Source organism: Equus caballus, chromosome 1 (genome assembly GCF_041296265.1).
Source record: "Equus caballus isolate H_3958 breed thoroughbred chromosome 1, TB-T2T, whole genome shotgun sequence".
Lineage (NCBI taxonomy): Eukaryota > Metazoa > Chordata > Mammalia > Perissodactyla > Equidae > Equus > Equus caballus.
Genome location: NC_091684.1, coordinates 104,559,994 through 104,584,516, shown reverse-complemented (window position 1 = coordinate 104,584,516; position 24,523 = coordinate 104,559,994). Strand labels below are relative to the sequence as shown.

Sequence of the window (24,523 nt, the reverse complement as noted above, 5' to 3'; positions counted from 1 at the left end):
TTCTGAAACATATTTACGGCGGTTTTATTTGTTATTACAGTTATGTAATTTAATTACTTTAAACAAATGAAGTATGAGTACCAAAACAGAGCTGCTGTTTTTATGAAAATTCAGTTGACTTTCAATTTATACATAACAAGTGAAGTTTCCCAGATTCTGTAACAAAGTAGTAAGACTTTCCTTTTGGGAAAAGCTGAAGGACAGTCTCTGAGCCACGAACAAAAGAACATTACTTACTTGCCACCTCCAACATCACAGGATCGAGGGCGCCCTGACAGGGACTGCATCTGGGGAGAGACAGAAAGCTGGGCTTACATTGTGAAGCCAAATTCAAATTTTCAAAAAGTGTCTTTCTAAGTATCTTGGGCTCCAGTTAGAACAAGTGAAAGCAGCCCATACAAACAGCATCCTCGCACAGCAGCCATTTAAGTTTTGACCAGACTTTTCTAGGCATAAGGGTAGCATAACATTAATAAATTTTCTTAATTTGATGCTTTCTTAATTTATCTTCTAGATGAATATTATTTCCTTCAAAAAGGCCAAGGTTTTCCATATAGAGCTTTTAAATAAACATTCCTTTTCCAATTGGCCTGAGAGGAAAAGAAGAAAACAGAAAAACAAAACAGGGTGAAGAAAGAGGAAATTAAAGTCAGAAGAAAATAAATATTTCAATTAGAAAACAGGCTCCAGGGTGCAGGAATTCTTACTTTTTTTTTTTTTAAAAGATTTTACTTTTTCCTTTTTATCCCCAAAGCCCCCCGGTGCATAGTTGTATATTCTTCGTTGTGGGTCCTTCTAGTTGTGGCATGCGGGACACCGCCTCAGCGTGGCCTGATGAGCAGTGCCATGTCCGTGCCCAGGATTCGAACCAATGAAACACTGGGCCGCCTGCAGCAGAGCATGGGAATTTAACCACTCGGCCACGGGGCCAGCCCCTTATTTTTTCTTTATTGCAGTATCTCTGCACCTGGAATGCCTGGCAATAAGTGCTCAATGAATGTATGTTGAAAAAAATGAAGGAACCTATTGGCTGAGCTGGTCTCCCCGAAATGATCTGTGGAGGACTGCAGACCCACGAGAACTGAGGGAGGGGCTCCTCTTCCCAGGGAGCAGTCCCTGGCATGCAGGGAAGAGTGGGCACTTCTGCCCTCTTCGCCGGAGACAGAGCTGTCCTCTGACATAAGTCCCTAAAACCACTGTGCCTCCCACAGTGCGGCTGCTCCTCCTATGTTTAAGAACGGGAACTTTACATCATATCTCTTTTCTTCCCCCAAAAGATCAAACATCAAATACTTCTTGCTTTTACAAAAGACCCTTCAAGCCCATCCTAATGCTAATGATGACTTTGGCAGACCTGGCAGAAGGAAGTGGAACCGGACCACAGGAAGCCTAAACAGGCGGGGACAGTTAGGAACGGAGACAACACAAGCAACTGCAGCAGAGCATCACTAAGGGCTGCGACACATGAACTCTTTTCCGTCAAAGGCAACACAGCTTGCCTCTGGGAAGAAAGGCCAACTCAGGCACCGTGCGGCTCACAGAGAGAGCCATGGGGGAGGTCAGTGAGTGCAATGTGGACACAAACACTCAACGCCTCACGGGAACCACAGAAGACTTGCCTACTGACTCCTGGTGGACTCAGGTCAAATGCTCTTGATTAAAAAAAAGGAATATCTGGTGAACCAGCAATTCTAGACAGGAGTTGTGACTGGTAGAAGGTGTTAGCTACAAAACAGAAAAGCCTGCCTATGACATTACCAGATTTCTGTGCTTTTAGTAATATGAATGAAATATGAGGGACTAACAGGTTTTTCTCAATGAGTAAATTCACATGAAACTGAAGAAGTCAAGAGATCACTGCACTAATCCATCAACACAATTGTGATAATTTTTATTTGAACCATCATTCCCTAGTACATTCTTCCTATCTTTGTCCCCAGACATCCTCTCTTCCTCTTTCCCCAAATCCTCTTGTTTTCTCCTCTGCAGGATTTTACAATGACCTCTGAAACGCAAACAGTCAGGGACAACAAACATAGCTGAGCGCTCTTCACCCACCTCCTTGGTCTCCCACAGCTGTTTTGGCAGTGGCTTGGGAACATTTAACAGATTCTCTTCTTTCAATGGGCCAGGGAAAGACACAACTAAAGGGGGAGAAAAAAAGCATCACATTCATTGCATGAGAAGGCAGCCATCCCATCTCTGGCCAAACAAATTATCTTTATAAAAAAAAAGATTGATTTCACAAATATTTATTGACTGTCTACTGGGGAAGGTGTTCGGGCATGACTGTGGGGCTGCATAGACAAGCAGGACATGGATTAGGCCTTTAAGGAATTTATAATCTAGTCAAGGGAAAAGGATAACACATACACACCCACGACTGAGAGGAGAAACGAGTGGAGGCCCACGAGAGCAAAGGCTGCTGTGCTGCTGAAGTGCCGACAAGGAAGAGACCATGGCAGGCCTCTGGAGCTGGCACTGAGAGAAGCCCTTGAGAGGCACAGAAAAGGCATTCCAGAGAGGGGAAAGTAAGAAAAAAGGCCCAGCGAGAGGGCAGATGGTGACAACCATTGAGTAGAGCCGCTCTTTTCAACTGGAACGTAGGGAAGTAAAGAAGAGCGGTAGGAAATAAAGTTTGGAAGGCTGAGGCCAGATCAGGGTGGACCCGCAAACTTGGCAAGGAGAGAATGGAAGAAGAGGGATGAGGAGAGACCCATGATCTAGGAGAGACGAAATATCTCTAATGTCTCTAATCTAGGAGAGATGAAACGAGGAAAGCAGCGAAGAGAGAAGAGGACATTATAAGGGAAGACATGGTGGCAGTGAAGCTCCTTGGAAATGGGCTGGGAGTGGGGGATAAAGAGGAATCGAGAACCCAGATGATTTGAGGCTGGGCAGCTAAAGGGACCCACACTGGCCCTTCAATGCTGTGAAACAACCTGGCTCTGTTCCCAGGGATGGTTCCGGCGCTTTCTGCTTTAACACTCTCACTCACACCAGGTAAAACAGGAGTGCTGAGTCATAAAAAAAGGGAAAACGTTTTGTTCTCAGAGGGAGACCAGAAAAGGTCCAGCCCTCAGGAATTGAGGCATCTGAAGTCAGGAAGGGGATTCAACATTACAGACACTGGTGACTTCTTAGAGCTACAAACACTGTTAGGTTCTGGTGACCACGTAAGCTCCAGTGTGTCGTGATTGTCCTGTCTTAGTGCCACCCAGGATAACCTGTTTATCCAAGGATAGCAGACCCTAGAAAAAAGTCACTTAGAGACCACAATTTCAGAGCAAATTCTGCGCCTGATGTGATGCTCTTTACAGTTAGCCTGCTCGGTACCATCACACAGCAGGCGTCTACGCTCACGTATTCCAGGGCTCATCAGTGTTCCCAGCTCTCTCAATCCTGATAGTCACATCGCTCTCTTTTGGAAAGCTTATTTTGTCAATATCCTTGTTTGACTTCCTTTCCTTCAAATGCTACCTTGTCTAATTGTTAATACATATAAACTGCTTCAGAAATTAACTCCGGGAGGGAGGGCCTTTATTTTATTCGCTGCTGGGAAGTGCTTAAAACAGTGCCTGGCACACATGGCCCCACAGCTGGCTCTCAGCAGACTGGAGGACAGGGACGATGGCTTTGACAGCCTTCACACAGCAACACAGAGAGTCAGGAACAGAAAATTGCTCTGAAAGGTACTGTTGGATGATAGGAAAAGTTTCAAGGGCTGAGAGAGGTGGCTCTGTGACCCGAGGCTGCCTCTCATACGAGTCTGGTCACAGGAAGATGGCTGGGGCCGATCCTAATGCCTTAAAGGGTACCGTTTCCTTAGAGACGTTCATTGTTTTTAGTCTCTTTTCACATCCAAGACTGGTTGGGAATTCTTCAAAGAATTCACTGGCGGAATGCAAACAACCTTGAAGCCATTTCTTTATTTCTGTCCTAGTGGATTAGATATTTACTGATGTTTCAGCTTTTCAAGATTTTATTCCTGCCCAGGAAAGGAGTATACAGGATGATGACAGGGAATTGTGCCCTGGGACAAGATGTTCCTCATTTACATATTCCCTGTGAGTCCTCATCTCTGAGATATATAAACCTAATTTAGTTGTTCACTTTCAGACTATGAAAATTAAATTTCAGATTATAAAGATTTCAGGAAAAGGAAACAGTGCCTGATACTGAATGATTAAATGAACTGTGTCAGACCCTCATTTGTCAATGGCTTTGAGTGTCATTTCAGTAGATCTCCAACATTACTTCATTAGCTTTATGAAACTCCTCTACAAGTTTTGCAATTTCATTTTGCAATTAATTTGCATTTTCCTCAAACTGTTTATTTATATCTGTCAATTACTGACTCACAAAACTTTCTAAACTGGCAAAGAGATATCTGAGGAAGGAAGGATACTGGAATAACTGATGGGTTAAGTGACCAACTCATTAATATTTTCATGTTATTACAACTTTTGCTTCTCCACATAGCCTTGTGACTGTGACTGTGGGACTCCAATGATGAGGAGCCTTGTAATCTAACCACATGCTTTCTTTCTCATGGCCTTGATCATGGCTAGCCTTAATTTTATAGAGCAGCTCAGGAAAGTAAACCAATCAGCAGTTGGCAGCATTTGGGGAAGTCCTAAAAACACGAGTATTAACTAGTTCAGAGACTGAAAGAAGGTATGTACACTGCAGTCAGTATTCCACTCGGCACAGGCAGGCGAAATCAGTTCATACCTTCCCCGTGTGCGTCATTCTCACCATCACAGAAACCTAGTGGGAAAGAAAAAAACACTTTTATGTGGTGCTTTCATGTTTATTTATTCATGAATTAGTAACTCTTTCTGATTTAAAAGTCCATGTTGTATACTGTTATATATCTTTTTGCAAACAGTCAAGTTATTTTAAAAAGAAATTTATCTGGAGTCTCAGTCAATTTAAATTATATACATGAATAGCTATTCAAGAAGTTTTAAAAATTTGACCTGGAATAAATTGTGGCTGAATGAAGTATTTTTCACCTTAAAAATATATTACAGATGCCAAGCATTGTATATCCTATTGCTCTAAGCTAAAACCAGAGAATTATGCCAAGAATATAGCATGTTAGCATTCTCCTGGGAGCAATCAAATATATCAAATGAGCTTTCAGTATAAAATCAGGACAAATTTTCAAATGTAGCTTATTTAAAGTTTAGATACATTTCTGGATAAGCTTAATCTATAAGTTTAACCTTATTAGTCTACAATCATTCATTCAACATATATTAACTAAGTTCCTGCACTGAGTAAGTGCTAGGGGTGGTCAGGCGATGCTGTGTGGGAGAGACGACAGAGCAGGGCAGCACCTTCTAGAACGCAGGTGGAAGAGACCAGACTGCAGTGGAGCCCAGGAGTCGGGCAACACGGGGAATCCCCAGGAGCACTAGGAGGCGGGTAAATCAAGCACGTTCCTAAAGACAGAATTTCTTTCAGGCCTACGGAAAGAAAATCTAAGTGATTTAAAACTGTGTATTAGTGCACATAAAGACCACTTGGGTTAGCTTGTTAAAATGCAGGTTCATGGGCCCAAATCTCAAAGATTTTGATTCAGAAGGTGTGAGAATGGGCCCAGGAATCTGCATTTTTCATAACCGCCTCAGAGGACTCTACTACAGAAGGTTTCTCACTCTTGGAGAAACTTGGACCAGGCAATAGCTTAATCATGATTTTAACACGTCTAAAGAAAGGGAATGTGAGCAGAAGAACACCAGAAAACGAGGTGCAGAGAGACAGAAGGTGTGGCTCTGCAATGGCACTGTCAAGAGGAGAGGAAAAGCAGCTTCTGATGCATATTGTGGTGTCCCTAGGACCTCATGTTGGAAAAGGGCAGGGAACCTGACCATTCTGATCACTAAAAAGTGATTACCCTATTACAAATAAAAAACCAAGTTTTATACAGCCCTCTGGTATGGTTTGTTGAAGCATCTCTTCATCGTCGAGATACCAATCCCTCTGGGTTTAATGAGAAAGGCCAGTTTTCAGTTCAAAGCAAGACTGATCTGTCCCTGGAGCATAAGAACTCACCTGAGGACTACCGTGTGAAACCGCCTGAGTGGTGAGCAGCTACCCCACAAGATACCCCATTAGTGCCACCCTCTCCATCAGACTGGAACAGAACGAAGGCTTCATGGAGGAGATGGCACTGAAGGATAATGATGAGGACTAGAACTCCAGGACTAGAACTCTGGCCTGCGTGCCTTCAGAATGTCCATACTGCTGTACCTGGAGCGATTTAGACCCTTGGGAGTGAGGCTGAAGGGGATGCCCCAGTGCAAAGAGAGGGGGAGTGGGAGGAGGGTGTGTACAGCAGGGGCAGAGAACGGTGTGGTCTGGCTGGAGCACAAGACAGGAGGAAGGAATGGGAGGTGAGGCTGGACTGAAGGAGGCTGCCAGAAACTTGGCATGATGTCAGGAACAGGAGGTTTCAGTTAGAGAAGTGACATGATTACAGCTAAGCTTTGGAGAGCATGTTCGTGCAGCAAAGAATGAGATGGATTGCAAGGAGAAAGCCTACAAGCAGCAGGACCAGGTAGGAAACCAACATAATAGGGTACTGGCAATGAGGATAGAAAAGAGGAGGCAGGATAGAAAATTTGAGGCACCCTGAAGGAATCGAATGAACAGGACTGGGCTACAGAACAGGTGTGACGGGCACGGGAATGAGAGTAGTTACAGACGACTCCCAGGTTCTGAGTTCTGGTGACCAGAAGAATGGTGGTGGTGGTAACTGATATGTTAGGCCCGAGCTAACATGTAACCAAAAGATTCAAGCCTCGATTTTTACTACTGGATAAAAAGCATCATAGGATACGACTATGAATGAAGGGTTAAAAACAAAAAGGAACAAGTTGTGACATGGTATCTGGAAACAGAAAAAATTCATTCGCATCAGTCCTGCAGGGGATGGGACAGCAATGACCAAGGCTGCCTCTGTGTTCCAGTAAATCTCTGGGTCTCGCAGCCCCAGAGGGCTGACTTCCCGTACAACACAGTTCTGAAAGAACTCCCAGCACAGTCTTGATTTGCTCAGTAGACGGGTGCCAGAGGTAGATCCCTTAAGCACAGCACGTCCTTTAAGAACCCTCTGATGCTTCAGCCTCCCCATTCTGGGCCCTCCTGCCTCCTGGGTGACACCTTTTGCCTCTCTTTAGGTCTGGGGTGCTTGTGCCCTTCGCCTCTCCCTCCTATCTGTGCAATTAAGGGTCACTAAGAGGCTCACTACTTTTGTCGCTATTTGCATTTTAAACTTTCTCCTTAACTATGAAGGGGAGAGCTAACAAAAAGTGTTGAATGATCTGTTGAAAGGTCATTGAGGTCCAGGCACACCGCTTTCCCAGAGGAGGAGCTCAGGGCTGTCCTTCCCAAAGCTGGCAACAGTCAGCATCTCCAGCTCTCATGCACTCTTCTGCCCTGAGCTCTAGACTGCTCCCTGAAAGGATACGGATGCCCCAGACTCCTCCTCCACAGGCAGGCGATGAGCGCAGGGGAGTCAGGAGACAGTCTTGGGCTACGGGACAGGTCAAGTGTCACAGAGAGCCCCTTAGACTTGCCCGGCTGTGTGTGTGTGAAATGATCAACATTTCTCTTTATAGATTCTGGATAATTAAACAAGAAGAGAGAAATTATAAAAATCTTGTTTGGTTGAATAAAAGTTTATTTCTGTCATTCATATCAACTGCTTACCATTTATGCCTAATTGTCATGCAACTCAATAAATATTATGAAAATTACTAAGCATGTATCAGATTAATGGCTTTATTTTCTTGAGACACAAACCTCTACTCATGAATGTATCATCGTTTATTGCTCATGTAGTTAGGCTATGAGCAGATGCTCTCTTATCATCCGCTCACAACCAAAAAAATAAACAAACAGTGGGAACATTAATTGAGGCTACATCATTATGCTCAGGGACGATTCCCAGGAAAAGAGTAGTTATTATTGCTTCTGCTAGGGAACCCAATTCTGGGTTTCAATTTTCCCATCACTTTTTTAATCTTGACTTTATTTGGTTGGTCCTATAATAAGAAATACCTTTTTGCAAAGCTAGTTGATATTTTTAAAATCCAAGAGGAAAGAAAATAAAAAATTTTAATGAATTACAGGGGAAAATACATGAAACTATTTAAAATAGCTCTCACCAACAAATATAATTCTCCAGAAATAATTCCTATCCTTGGAGACTTGAATAATATTTTAAACACACTGGCTTTCCCATGTAAACACATCCATATTTGGATGTGTTTCTGAGTTCTGCTATACTTGCAGGGCAACTATGCAGACGCAGGCACACAGTTCAGACATTCGGGCTGGAGGTCAGCCCACCTTCCATGGTTGTCAGATACTGTGGCCCAACAATTTCTAACTGCTGATTTGAAAAGGAGTGACCACCATGATTCTCCAGTCCACCCAGGAACTCTGCTCCAGGATTTCTTTCTTTCTTTCTTTCTTTCTGCTTTTCTTAGGGCTCTGCCTACCAGGACCAACAATTGCACCCTTTGCCTTCCTTATTCATCCTTACTCACACTTTCTGCCTTTCTCCCCTCCTCCCTCAGAGCCTACATCACTCAGCATAAACACTTCACTCAATTAATCACTTTTATAGTTACTTTCTTTTCTCTCTGCATGGAGACCTCAAAACCTCCTTACTTAAATTATCCATGATTTCCTTGCTCTCTCTAGGCCTCTGTCCCTTTCCAGAGAAGCATAAACTCTGCACAGACAGCACACAAATGGAGGAATGGCAGAGGCAGAAATGCAGCTCTTGGGGCTGGCCCGGTGGCGCAGTGGTTAAGTGTGCATGTTCTCCTTCTCGGCGGCCCGGGGTTGGCCGGTTCAGATCCCCGGTGTGGACATGGCACTGCTCATCAAGTCATGTTGTGGTAGGCATCCCACATATAAAGTGGAGAAAGATGGGCACGCATGTTAGCTCAGGGCCAGTCTTCCTCAGCAAAAAGAGGAGGATTGGCAGCAGATGTTAGCTCAGAGCTAATCTTCCTCAAAAAAAAAAAAAAAGAGAGAAAAGAAATGCAGCTCTTTATTTGAGGTTACAGGGTAAAAACTTATCAGTCTGGTCCCCTCCCAGTCCAGGGAGACTCAGATCCTGCTGCACTCACCAGGGAGACCCACCGATCCCAGTCTCTGCTTTTTTAGGCTTTATTTATTTATTTTTTTAAAGATTTTATTTTTTCCTTTTTCTCCCCAAAGCCCCCCGGTACACAGTTGTGTATTCTTTGTTGTGGGTTCTTCTAGTTGTGGCATGTGGGACGCTGCCTCAGCGTGGTCTGATGAGCAGTGCCATGTCCGCGCCCAGGATTCGAACTGACGAAACACTGGGCCGCCTGCAGCGGAGCGCGCGAACTTAACCACTCGGCCACGGGGCCAGCCCCTTTTAGGCTTTATTTTTATATTTTCATCTCTACCTATCATGAAGCTAAACTACTCTGTCTTCCTATATATCCCACATCTCTAAGCAGTGAGCAGTGGACCCATATCCAATTCCAAAAACATTGCCAGCTTTACTCTCATATTCCCATGAGTGAAAACACAGCTAGAGAGCCCTCGCCAATTCTAAAAGATCTCATACTTTACAATCAAACAACTGTTTAGGCAAACGTAGTCATCTCTGAACTGCACCAAGGGAACAAATACAGTGACAATTACTCTTAAATCTCATTCCTACTATATGCAAGGAAACAAGACCTGGAATGTTCTCCTCAAAAGGAACAGCGACTACGTAGGCTTTCAACTGTCTAAAAACTAAAGAAAACCAGAGAAGCTGGTATTATCTTGGTGAAAGATTTACTTATTCCTGTTTCAAGATCAAACACACAGCCCTAACTGTTTGAGGACAAGAGTCAACGTGCATATGGAATGGGTAATTCAAGACCATTGTTCCCAGCAGATTATAAACCCCAGAAAGGCAGGCTTGGAACATGTCTTAGTGAACCAGCCTTGTTTCACATGCAGGTGAGATGTGAGCCCAACAGTATGTTTTAGCAAGAGCTCTATACACTTAAGGCATTCTGTAACTTCTCCACACTTCTCCATCATTGAGGGCTCTTCTGTGCCAGGCCCTGAGCTAGAGATAAGGCCATTAAAATGCGACTTCAAGAAATCTACACTGAGCAGGAGAGAAGCACATCCATGAAAAAGGCAGTCAAGTGACACAGGTGCCAAGACAGCCATCTACATGTAGGAGCTTTTGGATCTTAGAAGGACACAGGTAGTTCTGGGATGGCAAAGAGAGGAAGGTCAAGGATGGCTCCACAGGAATGGTGACAAAGCTGAAGTAGCCGGTCAGGTAGGCCAGGAGTGAGTTAAGAAAGGAAGAGTTGGGAAAAGGATGAAATGTTAGTAGAACCCAAAGTGGTTCACATGGCTGACTCGGAATAAGGCTGATGAGTGAGGAGAGAGGGGAGAGAGGTGGGCAAGGGCTGGATCCTGGAGCTCCTGTCGTTCCCAATCGGGAGATCTGGACTCTCTCCTGGAGGTAAGGGGGTGGTGATAAGGATTTTAAGCAGGAGAGTCATATGATCAGATCTGGGTTCACTCTGGAAGCGGATGGTGTGAATATGCCTTTTCCCCATCCTGGTCACTGTGGCCTCTCTCCACCCTGTGACTCATTCTGGCCCAAGGGAGGTGGAACACTGATCCGACAGGTAGAATGGGGAACAGCTGAGCAGGCAAGGCCGGGCTCTGGCTCAGCTGCTGCTTCTCCTGCTCAGGAGCGTGCCTTTCCTCAGAGAGCGTGCCTTCTCTGCTTGGCCCTGCCCTTGAGTCTGTCCTCAGTACTTCTCCCATGGGAGGCCACCCTGAGCCAGTGCTGCTGGCCACAGGGGGAGTCGGCCTCATTCTGGGGTTCAGTCATAATAGGCCACTGACCCACAGAGAGAAGCCACTTCCTCTTGGCAGTAATAAAGGTGATACTGAGCTCCATCTGTCACTTCTGGTTTGATTTCTCAGTTTGCTCAGATCCTGGATGGGAAAAGAGGACCTTCAGAGAACCCAACATACAACTGGATTAGAAGGATATAAGACCAGAAACAAGGAGCCCAGTTAGAAAATTACTGTGAGTCCAAGTAAAATATGAGGGCCTAGGGGCCGGCCCAGTGGCGCAGAGGTTAAGTAAGCACGTTCCGCTTTGGCGGCCCAGGGTTTGCCGGTTCAGATCCTAGGTGTGGACATGGCACTGCTTGGCAAGCCATGCTGTGGTAGGCATCCCACATATAAAGTAGAGGAAGATGGGCATGGATGTTAGCTCAGGGCCAGTCTTCATCAGCAAAAAGAGGAGGATTGGCAGCAGATGTTAGCTCAGCGCTAATCTTCCTCAAAAAAAAAAAAAAAAAAAAGAGGGCCTAAAAAAGGGACAGTGTGGTGGGGGAGGAGAGGAAGCTTGAGGGCCAAGAGATGCCAAGAAGGGAGAATCTGCAGTGGAAGAGGCAGGAGAAAATCACATGACGTCAAGAGCTCCGTTCTCCTTTTACCATGAACACACACACATCCCCTGCTGGGAGCTTTTTCTCCGACAGCTGTCAAACTGGGGAAGTGCATGCGCCACTTAAGCTTTTCTCCCTCTTGGTTCCAATAGGACAGAATGAGAAAGCACAGACCCTGTTAGCAGTGGGCCTGTGTGTCTTACCCATGTATGGGGCAGGCCAGGCCGACTGGGCCCCTCCTCCATAGGGGTCCTGGGGCTTGGTGCTCAGAGCACTTGTGTGAAGAGCAGAATCAGAATTGGTCCTAAGGGGAGGAGGAGAGAGTCTGGCTGAAAATCCATTTTTCCTTAGTGAAAATGCAATATTCTTTGCTGAAAATTACCAACAGGAAAGAAGGCAAGAATAACTGATTTACAATCATTCATAAAATGAGGGCTTTGGACCTACCTGAAGTCCCTCACATCAGTAACAGCCTCTGAGGATCACCCGCACCCAAAAAGATTTTAATTTGTACTTGTATAGTCTTACACTTTGAAGCTAATGGCATAATCATCTGTTTCAAGAAGGCAGACCTCGGATTCCTGGCTTCCTCTAACTAACTTTCTTTTCTTCCTCACAACTCAGAAGATCACCGTGACCAGTATATTCTCCATGGCTGCACTAGATTCTTCTCCACCTGAGATAACTCCTCCTATATGAAGGATCACCCATAGCCATGGCTCTCAAACCCTTCCAGGGAGAATGCAAGGTCAAGGTCTTTGTCCTTTCACCCTCCTTCCCTCATGAACACAGCAGGGTCTTCCAGCAGCTGCGTGATGTGTGATGGCACCACAGACTGAGCACATAAGCAGAGAAGCCAGCCATCTTCAAGAGATTTGTAAGAAGTACAACGATGCCACTCTTCTCAGTAAACTGTTTTGTTTTAGAAAATAAACTGTGCTTCCTAAAAAAGATATTATTTATGTTGACATGTACTGAGTTTACTATCGTCATTTTGTTATTTTTAAATGCATTAATTAGTATCTTTCATAAGTCTCTCAATTTAATTTCCAATATCAAGAGAAAATATCAATAGATACACTCACATAAACAAACACTCTTTGAGGGCCTCAATGGTTTTTAAGATTATAAAGGAGTCCCAGGACAAAAAGTCTGGGAACTGCTGATCTCTAGCAAATTTCTCAAATTCTCCCAGATAGCTCCAATTTATACACAGCTTTGACTCCAAGAGATGATTACTTCTCTCATCCAAGGGTCAAACTGTCTGCCATAAAGACAACTTGTGAGCGACTTCAAATTAGCCTAAAATTCTTCTTTGTGCCAGCCTGGGGGCCTGCCTGAGTGCAGTGGCTGTGTTGTATTCAGATGTGGGAAGAGGCAATTCAAAACCTTCCTGATGCAACAGGAAGAGTGTAGACTCTGGGATCAAAGAGCGCTGAGTTCAGATTCCTGCTCCTTTATAAGATTCAAAGAGGTTCAAAAGAATATCAATCAAACGCAGAGAGACAACTGGGAAAATTTGAATATGGACTGGGTAGTAGATAACAGTAAGGAATTACTGTTAATTTTGTTAAATGTAATAATGGCACGTGGTTATGTTTTTTTAAAAAAAGGTTCTGATCAGTACACTGTTAGAGGTATTTACAGGTGAAATACTGTATCTAGCCAGAGGTGGAATGGGGCTGGGAGGCGGGGGGGGGGGGGGGGGGGGGGGGTGGGCAGAGAAGAAACAAGACTGGCAGAATGCTGCGAAGTGCTGAAGCTGAAGGACGGGCCCAGGGATTTATAACGCTTTTCCCTTTTGTGTATGTTTAAAATTTTGTACTATAAAAAGTTTTCTTTTCAATCCCAGTTCCATCATATATTAGCTAAATGGCCTTAGACAAGTCATTTAACCTCTTGGAACAGAAAATAACACTCATTCTTGTAGGATGTTATCAGGATTGAAACAAATGACCTATGGAGAACACTGACCACTGGAGTCGTGATCATGGTTAACTAACCATGGATAACCATGGATAAGCTAACATTTATTGAACACTTGTACTTCCCATGTTTCTTATTCAATCCTCACAACCATCCCTTGACATACGTACTATTATCCTCCTTTTCCAGATGAGTAAACTGAGGCATAGAGAATTTAAATAACCTGTTCGAGGTTACACAGTAAGAGGCAAACTCTGGAGTCCCACTCAGCCCTCATGTTCTCACACTGTGCTACTGTCCCACGTAGACATTCAATAAATGGTGAGAGATTTGGGTTATTTTTTAACACTTATAGAAACACAACTGATATGAACATACTCTGGCAACCACATAATATATAAAGAACATTAGGACAATCCAATGGATTGGTCTTCTCTAAAATTTATTTCTACTACGAAACAAACCACGTACCTGTTAAGGGCAGACGTTAGCCTGAACCCAGGGTGCTTTTCTTCTTTCCAAGGAGGCTGCTGCCTTTAAAAACCAGAATAAAATAAAAAGAAAAGAAGTTCAATCCACAGGGAGCAAGGGAGAGCCTCAGGCCTGGGTTGACAATGGCTCTTCTATCTACCAGCTCAGGAACCCAAGGAAAGTCGCTGCGGAGTGCTCTGCGTCTCACTCCCTCTGTCATCCTTGTTAAAATGAGGTCAAGCTGAAGGATCTCTCCAGTTCCTATGATTTCTGATTCCATGATGAAAACTGTCACAGCCTTGAGAACAGGATTAGCCAGCTGGGCACATAACAAATGTTTGTTTGTTTGTTGTTTATTTTAAGAAGGGCAAACAAACACCTCTGAATGTCTTTTGAAATTGTTCAAATCTATGACCAACTCCTCTCCAGGGGGTGTAAGGCGTGTGTGTGTCTCCAGGGAGCCCTGGCGATCCTGGATGCAAAAACTTTGCATTTTCATACAGATGGCCATGAACAGAAATATAAATGTTATAGTTGCCCAGTTTATGAAAATATTAATCTAACTAATCCTAGAGCTCTGGAAAGCATAAGACATTTTTTCTTGGATAGAAATTTTTTAAATATCAGTTTGGAGATGTCTTTTTATGATTTCAAATAAAATACTGTATTAATCCTACAACCTTGGATGCCAAGATTCTTGAGGGTAGTTGAAATCTACTTGAGGTAGGGGCCAGATGTTACCCATCTGCACGCCAACCTTGGCCAGGTCCTGACTACCTACAGTAAGGGTCAGCCAGTGCTCGCTCAGAGAATGGATGGCGAGTAGACCTCAATCCGGAGAGCTCCACTTTTCAATATGTACATTTCAAATGCCTCCTAAGTCTGACTTCGTGATGTGAAAATGATACTACATACGCAATGGATGTAGCAGTCTTTTCAGTTTATTTTATATTCTATCACCCTCTATGCTCAAAACTACTCATTTTTTTTTTGTACCCATACTCTATGTACAAAAATACTCAAAGAGACCCTAAATCAAGTCCTCTGTGCAAATTACCATTTTAGGAGCTTACTAAAGCTTTTGTTCCTTTCAGTAGCTTACTAATACACCCTGAGAAAAGAAATTTATTTTTCCACATCTCAAATATAAGAATACCAAATCAGAGTATTCTATTAGTAAATGTATTTGAAACGTGTTTCTATTTGGTTTTAAATATGAAGATCTAGATTTATTCAAATAACTTTTCATTTTAGACTTTCATATAACCCTACGATTATACATGCAAAGACTTAAGTTTTATAAGAGAAAACAAGATTCTATGCTTTATATTACAAATTTCTAAAACAACATTCAAGGTGGATAAAATAAAGTAAAACCATCCAAAATAACTCATGCCCATCATATTTTTTAAAATACAGCTTGCTTACCTTGGCCAACTCTCATCCAGGGGCTGTGAGGAGTAAATGCCTCCAAAAGTACTACCATCAAAGTAGAATTTTTAATAAAGGAAAAATAAAATTAATGGAAAGGTGAAGCAGAATTAAGAAGCTGGAAGGGTGGAGAGTTAAACAACTGAGTTTTCGGTTCTTATCTGTTTCTCTACATTCGACAGCTCTTCCTCTGCGCTTGCTCTTATCCACTTCCTCTGCCAAGTCTCTTCCTCCATCTTCTGACCAGCGCTGTCTCTGCATGATTCATGTGGGGTGTTTTTCTTTGCCTGCCCAGCATCTTTTATTTTCAAGAACTCCATCCACCCCTACCCACACCTGGGAAGGCTGCCATGCTGTGCAGGCCTTCTTGTCCCACGGGATGTCCCCAGGTCAGTACTTTCAGGTACCTTATCCCCCTGGAAACAGTGATTTGTTCAGGGATGGGCTCAGGACACAAACAGGACCAAAAACAGTGCTTTTGAGGGGAAAAAAAGGATTGCCCCCACTTGAAGTGGTGGGCCCGAGGACCAAGTGAACCTGGGTTTCTCTCCTTGGAGAAAGCCTGTCTACGCATGGAGTCAACACAGACGTAGCACCTCACAGATGCAGTCTGAGTACGACTGTGCGAGCCCCTGGATGTAGCCCTCCGGCTTCCAGTGACATAAGCCAGTAAGTTTCTTTTTTTCAAGTTAAGAGGGTTCCTGTTACTTATAACCAAAAGAGAGCTGCATGCGATTTGTGAAGAAATGTTAACTTCCTTGGGTTGTCAGGGGCTCTGTTTTATAAACTGCATTCTCCACTGGGTCTAGCAAGCCTTAGAACATATTCCAGATGCAGAGAGAAACAAATGTGATCCTGCACTATACACGCTGAGTGTAGCAGAGCCATTTTGGTTAATTTATTTAAATTATACCCAAAGAATAGTTTTCTTAAAACATTTTAAATCATGCTATTCTGCTAAAAAATCTTCAGTGATTCCTTATAAAAGAAGGCATCATCTCCTTGGGCTCAGGAGGAGATGGGAGCCTTGATGGACAGAGGATCATGCAGGCCTGGGCTGGGCATCCCAGGTAAATACAGAAAGTGGTATTAGTAAAACACGGCACTAACGCGTTCTTAATGGTTTAGTGTAAGATGCTAATCCTTTGCCAGGAGAAGCATTTTGATCAAAAGTCTCACTTTCTGTGTATTGGTTGAGTCATATCTAGTTTTCTTATTTCTTAATCTGAATCTACTCAATACAGCAAAACAGATATTTACAAAAGACAGATACTTCTTCAACATTAACTACTAGGCTTAATGTATGTGGAGAACAGATGAAAACAGACCACAGGAGGAGACAGAAGAGGAAACAGTGACAGAGAAACAGGAGTCTCTCTGAGAGACCCAGCATGCCAGTATTTTAGGCAGCAGAGCCATTAGGGAGAGACAGTGAGTCTGATCACCTGTGGTTATCTGCCTCTCCCTTTTCAGCAGTCTGATGAATCTCTGTCCAGAAAGCTTAATGTCATAAAGCAGATGTTTACCACTTCTCTCAGCACACTGCCATCTTTAAAGTCAGTAAGTCCAATTATCCAGTACTGGTAATACAAGTTAGAATGCAGTGAGGTAAGAGTAATGTAATAATCAAGCACTGATTGTTTCAATGTTGAGATGTTAGTGTTTTAGCTTTTCTGATGTATATCAACAACATGAAAATGTCGTAATTTCCTTAAATTTTTACTATGACTAAGCTGAGGCATCAAAAGTTAAAAGATGTGGGCTGGCCTGGTGGTATAGCGGTTAAGTTTGTGCGCTCCACTTCAGCGGCCTGGGGTTCACCAGTTCGGACCCCAGGCGCAGACCTATGCACCACTTATCAAGCCATGCTGTGGCAGGTGTCCCACATATAAAATAGAGGAAGATGGGCACACATTAGCTCAGGGCCAATCTTCCTCAAAAAAAAAAAAAAAAGATGTGACCTCTGAGCTCTCTCAATTCTCAGTGTCACAACTCATTTAATGGATATTTAAAAACCCAAGAACAGTTGGCATCAAGAGAACCATTAATGTTATTAGCTTACAGTTAAACTCAACAGAAGGAAAACCCAGAAAAGGTTTATTTGTTCTTCTGAAGATGTTAGAAAACTTCACTCAAATGGCTTTAATTACTCCACCACACTGATAAGTCCTAAAGAACAACTTAAAGACAGAAGAAATACCCTTATTTATAAACTTGAATTTACCATTTATTTAACATTTTTGGAGAGCCTGCCAGTTGCCAACAAACAGAAGAGCAGCACAGGTGACAGGTTTTTAACAAGCCAGACCAGCTCCTTATCCATTACTGCCTTAGTTAGTTATGCCTAGGTTAAAAAACAAGCCCACATTACCACGGACCTTTTTATTTATTCCCATGTGCACTCCTTGTCAGCTCCTTTGCTGGTTCCTCCTTCTCTGCCTTCAGTCCTGATGTTCCCCGAGTTCTGTGGCCTCATGGCCTCTCAGCCCACATCTGTTTGCATTGCTCTCAAAGGAACAGGATGAGAAGGGCCTCCAAATCACCGGGTACCACCGAGAGTGGGAGCCAGGAAGGCAGCTGCAGACTCTGGGCAGACACTTTGGGAAGAGCACCCTAGAAGACTCTGAGAGCTGGTACCCACCCCTACCTCCATGCTTGCCTTGGTCAGTCCCACCCAAGTCTTTGGCTCCAACTATCACCCATAGTCCAGTAACTTACAAATCCATACCTCCAGCTCCCAACAACTCTCATGAACTCCAAGTCCATATTTCCCATTGCCTACTCGGCTTCTCCACCAAAATGGACCTCAAATTCCACCTAAAACCCAAATAATCATCCTCCCTCTCATCTGCTCCTCTCCTCATAGTCCGTCGTATCTAACGGAGGGTGCCATCTACCCAGGTGCTTCAGTTGGAAATCTCAGTCATCCAGCCTGTGCTCTCTCTCTCCAAGTGCCTGCGGTTCTGCGCAGGAAAATCCTTCTCCTGTTCCTGCCTCGATCCACTGACAAGGGGACTCCTACTTCTACTCCTTCTCAACTTGAGGAGTCTGAGAGGGCAAGTTCTTACTCACTCTTCTCCAAAGGAAGGGGAGGAGCTCTTCTGTTGGTAAGACAGGACTCTGTGGGCCCACTTACCCGTGGGGTCATGGAGACAGAAGCTCCAAACAAGCTTCACCCTGTCTCCCTGCTGCCGCCTCAAGGCTGTGAGCTTAGCCAGGGTTCTTCCTTTGGCTTCCTGTTTCCGCGTGATGAGTGCACCTGGGGCAGCTCAGGAACTGCCTTCTAGAAGCAGCCTGGAGGCTGGCTGTTTTCTCTCCTACCCTCTGGAACTCTGTGTCCTATCAGGGGCAGTTTGTGGGGCAGGTCTGTGACCTTCCACGCAGCTGGTGGAGTAAGTGAACTCAGAGTCTGCTGAATAGAACCTATCCACCAAGATGCATTCCGAGTCAGATTTAATACAGAAAACCGGGCACAATTTGGCTCCTTCCTAATTTCTCAAGCATGTCTTCCCCACCACTCTACTTCCTCTTGTCCCTTTGCCTCCAATTTTGTCCTGCTAGAAAACATCTTAAAGTCAAATTTTAAAGCAGGCATATGAGTGGGGTCATTTTGACTCTGCATATACGAGAAGTTTTTCCTGTTTACCTCAGCACATGGGTGACAAACAGGTTGCATGTAGAATTTTGAAGTCAGAATATTTTTCCCTTAAAACTCTGAAGATTAGCATTTCCTTGTCCTTTGCGATGGAAATCTCTAATGGGTGTTAGGTTAAAAATTGGGGTTTGTGATCAAATAAGTTTTGGAAACACTGGGTTAAAGATAAGATGTTTCTTAACCGCAGGGCTTCTCAGAGCCCTAATATAAACTGGGAAGCTCCAAGAGGGAACAGGGAGTACGGTGTTTCTCAAAGGTAACAGGCCATGCATTTCACGGAAACAGAGTTCTACAGACCAACGTCCTAAAATTTTCATCTCATTCTACGAAGACAATCAAAGCAAGGCCTGTTCCAAAGAGGAAAGCCATTCCTAACATTGGCAGGTCTTAAGAAATCTCTCCATGACTGTCCATGCCAGTTTCCTAGATATACCCTCAAACAGTGTTGGGAATACAAATCAGAAATTTTCTAAACACTTGTTTTTCTTTCTAAAACACACTTCTTTTAGAGGAAAATATTTTCCATGATTCTTCTGCATGTCCCCTTCTTTTTCAGTGTATTACCCACAGGTCTGAGACAAGACTACATTTGCTGCAAATTGATGTTAATAGTTCAGAAACTCAACAAGACAGTGTTTGGGACACACATTTGCTGCCCTTGAGGAGTGAGGAGAGAGGGCTGCTGAAGACATAAGCGGCTGGAGGAAGGCAGAAGAGCTTCTATCCAGAGTTCTCAAGCCCAGGCCCCAGCCAGCCACCAGCCCGAGCAGTGCCTTTCCTCTGCCTCGAGTGCAGCCCGAGGACTGGGCCCAACTGCAACAGAGCCCTGGTCTTTTCTTTTGGTGGCCACCCAGGCCAACAGAAGCCCACTGCACTAGTATTCTGTGCACTTATGGCCGCCCACTGCAGAAGGAATCTCCCTGGGCCAGAACTCTGCTTGTGGCAGCTGCCCACTCTGGGAGGAAGCTGGAATATTTTTTAAACAATATGCATTTTATTTGAGATCACTGTATCACAGGACTGAACCCTTGTCTAGGCCAGTTTGCCTGTTCTAAAATAACGCCCAAGCCAAGAAACAACTGTAAGAAGAGAATCTGAATGTTTTTTTCTTCTTGATCTAACAAAGATTCAAACCAGTGTTAATACTTTCAAACAATAAAACTTCATTAAGGGGATAATAGACAAGTGTGAAAGGCAACCATTTTAAGCAAATTATTTCCCAACGAACAGAATGCAGGCCATGGAAGGAAAGATGGTATCACAGACCACCTCCTCCAAGTCCTCCTAAACATATGAATATCATCACCTAAACATATTAGTATCATCTATATAAAATCATCCTACTTTTATATTTTACTAGGAGCTCATGGCCCCTTGATTTCTCCAGAGACTCGCTGTTCATTAAAGGGCAGGCCTACACTAAGGGACCTTTTTTGCATCAGCAGATGCCCAGTCCCAGGACCCAATTAGGTGCTTAATAAGAGAACGTGAAGAGATGTCTCATGGTCTGTGAACCAGACTTGCACTCTCTGATGAACAACTTTAATTTTTCTGTATATTAATTTGGTTTTTGCCTCTCCTTCCCTTACGAGTTGATCTGCTTTGCTCCTGCTCTCACAAGTTGACCCATATATAGGGTCAGGTTATGCCCTATGATAAAAGACCGAGTCCTCTGAACACACAGTGTAGTCTCCTTCCTGGACTTTGCACAGCTATTCCCTCTGCTGGGAACACTCCCTCTCCAGCTGTCTTCCTCTCTCGATATCGCCTACAACCATCTGAAGCTATTTTTCTTAATGTTTTTTTTTGCCTGTTTGCTGTCTGTCTTCTTGCACAGGATTGTAAACTCAAGAAGGCAGGGACACGTCTGTCTTATTCACTACCGAGTCCCAGTGCTTAGAACAGTACCTTGCACAGAAAAGGGGCTCTGTAAATATCTGCTGAATAAATGAATTTATTATCCCTTACTTCTTACTTATCCTTCAGGCCTCAGATTTTCCTCCCGGATGCCTTCCCCATCCCCATCAGACTGGTTTAGGCTGCCCCTCCATGAGCTCGCACAGCCCCTGAGCTGCCTCAACTACAGCTCCCCACACCATGCATGACCCCTTCTTTGCCCAGCTGCCTCTCCCCCTGAACTAGGAAGAACTTGAGGCGGGGGTCATATTGTCTTCGCCACTGTATCTACGGTGTCTAAAATGGGGCCTGACACTAGCAGATATTTAAATCATTTTTCAGTGAATGAGCATTCTTCTCTGTCACTTTTCTTCAATCCTCTCCTTTTCTAAGTTATTCCTTTGGTTAAAAAAGCTGTGGGTATATGTATATATGCAGACTACACTTGCTGCAAAAAGGATCTGGGATAGCTATAAATATATAAATAGCTATAAATACATATAATATTTAGAGAGAACAACTACAAGAGAAAGAGGGAAATGAGAAATCAGAAAAACACATATTGTTAAATCAAGCAAAGAAATACTGTCTTTTGCTTGAAAATTCCAAGCAATTTAAACAATGGTTTGACGTACTACTCCGCCCACACACTGTGAATTAGCTGAAGAATTGCCTCAATTCTCCTTTCCCTTTTGCATTCTATGTAAAACATTCTATGTTATTACACATTCCAGAAAGGAATTCTCAAAACCAGTTGTCATCTTCACTTTGCCAGATAATGGCCACATAATATACAAAACTGGAAGTCAGGGTATCTCGGTGGACCAAATGTAGTGTGTCCCTGGGGGTGGACGTGGGGGGAGAAATAAACGTTCCCTGGGGTCATTATCCTTGCCTCCAAATGGATGAAAACTGCAAGCTTAAGAACAAGAAAAGTAGCAGTTTCCTCTGTGTGTCCCCACAACTCCTCCCACACGGTCTCTCTTGCAGGTGGCCCTGGGAATAACTCAGTGGTAGAGGGAGGGGAGGGACCGGGGCTGGGGAGTCGGCTTGAGCTGAGCTAAACCTGGGTCCCTCCAACTTCAGCAGTGGAATCTTGGGCAAGTTACTTTGAAACTCAGTTTCCTCACTGGAAAATGGGGGTTAAAAAAATAAACTACTCAGTGAGTTTTGAGGACTAAATGACATAAAAATTGCCCAGCCCAGTGCCTGGCATGAGTAGGTGCTCAGTAAACAGGAGTGCCCTCCCCCCACTTCCTGGTTTCGATGCTTGTGAAGCCAGCTCTGCCATCACTGCCAGGAATTCAGCTCTGCAGTCAGTCTCGCCCCGCCTCTCTTCGCCTTCCTCCACCCCTGCCCGTGAAGAGCCGAGTGAGCGTACAGGCCCTCCTGGCACACTCACTCTATGTCTTCTCCCACAAAATCCATCTCAGTTCTGTGTCCCCAGAGCCCTCAGCACAAGGCTGGTCACCCATGAGCACACTCCTCCCCCGCCCCTGAGAAGTACTGGTCAAATAGAATTGTCAGATGAATTCACAGTCTCCTCTTTATTCCTACTTAACAGCACAGGGTTTGGTCTAAGTGTACATCACTGTACGAGAATGTTCCTAAATACCAGCTTTATATTTTAGTTGTCCTTTATTGACTTTGAAACTTCATAAATAGAAAATCAGACGAAATTTCTTCTGTAAGTTCCAAGAGCAGGGTCAACAGAAGTAAAAATAAATCACATATCTGAATATCTGTTTTAGTTGGACTAAATCCCTCTAACCTGATTTAGGGTCAGGTTTAACTGACATTGCTGATTTCTGAAGAAAATGCTGAAACAGCCTTGCAATGGGCTCAATTCCCTCTTGTTTATGCTCAGTTACTTCACCAAGCCAACGTTTTCATAAAGTAAGCATCTACAATGATCTTCCCAAGTTTTGCCCACAGAGCTGTTTCTAGTGTCCAACTTACTTATTTTTATTGCCTTCGTTCATCAGATAAAACGAAGATTTTAGGTCAAAACGGAATGGCAGGGAAGATAAATCCGGAAAACCTTGCAAACATTTCCAAACGTATGACCTCCTCAGACAATGAAAAAGGATATCTGTCGCCCTGGTTTGTCCCCAGACCGTCGGTGGAGGGGGTGGAAGCGGGTCCTGGATGGCCTCTCCACCAGCCCATGATGGCGAGTCCCCCGTAGGCTATCAGCTTGGTGAAAGGACGGCTGCAGAGAAAAGGGAAGAGGAGTTGGCCTGTGATCATGACATTGCCACTTACCTAGGAACAACGATGATAACAACAATAGATTAAAGATGGATTTTAATATTTTACTAGTGTACACAACTGTGCCTTAAGTCAAGGTGAATAAAACAACGCAGTACATGGAGCTGCTTCTACATAATTACAGAATAATTTAAAAGATTCTTTAATGTGTTAAGATGAAAGCTGACAGAATGATGTATGAAAAGCTGTCACAATTAGGAGTGGAGAATCAGGGGAATAGATTCATACATCAAATCCCAGAAACCAGGGGCTGGCTCGTGGCCAAGTGGTTAAGTTCGCGTGCTCCGCTGCGGCGGCCCAGGGTTCAGATCCTGGGCGCGAACATGGCACTGCTCATCAGGCCACGTTGAGGCAGCGTCCCACATCCCACAGCTAGAATGACCTGCAACTAAGATATACAGCTATGTACGGGAGGGGGGGGGCCCGGTTTGGGAAGATAAAGCAGAAAAAGAAAAAAAAATCCCAGAAACCAGGAAATACCCTTGAAAGTAAAAGAGGTATATTTAAGAAAGAAAGAAACTGGATAGCTACAGTACCCAGTATTCAGAAATACAGATACAGTATCCAGAAATAAAATGGGATACCTACAGACTCTGTGGTATTTGTTCTGCATGGTGTCTTTTCAAAATTTTTATTGAATTGACAATGTACAAAAATTCAGTAGGGGGGCGTAGCCCAATGGCATAGTAGTTAAGTTCATGCACTCTGCTTCAGTGGCCCCAGGGTTGTGGGTTTGGATCCTGGGCGTGAACCTACACACTGCTCATGAAGCCATGTTGGAGTGGCATCCTACACACAAAACAGAGGAACACCGGCACAGATGTTAGCTCAGGGTCAATCTTCCTCAAGCAAAAAGAGGAAGACTGGCAACAGATGTTAGCTCAGGGACAATCTATCTCACCAAAAACAACAACAAGAAAACAGATTTGAGGCTTTTAGTAAAAAATCAGAACATCTTGGCCACACTAGTCCCACATTCCCAACATGACAATAATGGGCTGAACTTGAGAATGGCTGCTCTCTGTAGGTAGGGCACCCACTCTCATGCTTTTTATGCTTGCACCAGACCACTTCATTGACTCAAGATGTTAGACATTTGAGTTTGTAACCCCTGAGTTAAGGAGAGAAACAAGAATACTATCTAAATACAAGCGGAAAACATGCAACTTATTATTCCCAAAATGGCACAAACAAAAGCATAAACAGATTCAAGATAAATCCATGGTCAATAAATCCAAAATTCTTTATTAAGGGATGCTTGAGGTATATTCTTAACATTTTTTGAGATGGGTATCATAAAGGAAAACCTTTTTGGTTGTGAAAGACCAAATACCAGGCTGGACCATTATATCTCACATAATGGGGAAATGTGTATACATATTATGCAAGAGATGTG

General features: G+C 43.8%; 1 protein-coding gene across 2 annotated transcripts in view; it reads right to left on the bottom strand.

Annotated features, from left to right (window-relative positions):
* Window positions 1-24,523, bottom strand: part of CRTC3 (CREB regulated transcription coactivator 3) — a 95,231-nt gene that overhangs the window by 17,241 nt on the left and 53,467 nt on the right. For both annotated transcript variants that reach the window (XM_023649559.2, XM_023649566.2), the window contains exons 3-9: window positions 22,949-23,068; window positions 15,303-15,364; window positions 13,875-13,937; window positions 11,681-11,781; window positions 4,735-4,770; window positions 2,059-2,144; window positions 238-287 (exon numbers count right to left, since the gene is read on the bottom strand). In XM_023649559.2, the coding sequence (XP_023505327.1) occupies window positions 238-287; window positions 2,059-2,144; window positions 4,735-4,770; window positions 11,681-11,781; window positions 13,875-13,937; window positions 15,303-15,364; window positions 22,949-23,068 (518 nt within the window). The remainder of the gene's footprint in view (window positions 1-237; window positions 288-2,058; window positions 2,145-4,734; window positions 4,771-11,680; window positions 11,782-13,874; window positions 13,938-15,302; window positions 15,365-22,948; window positions 23,069-24,523) is intronic.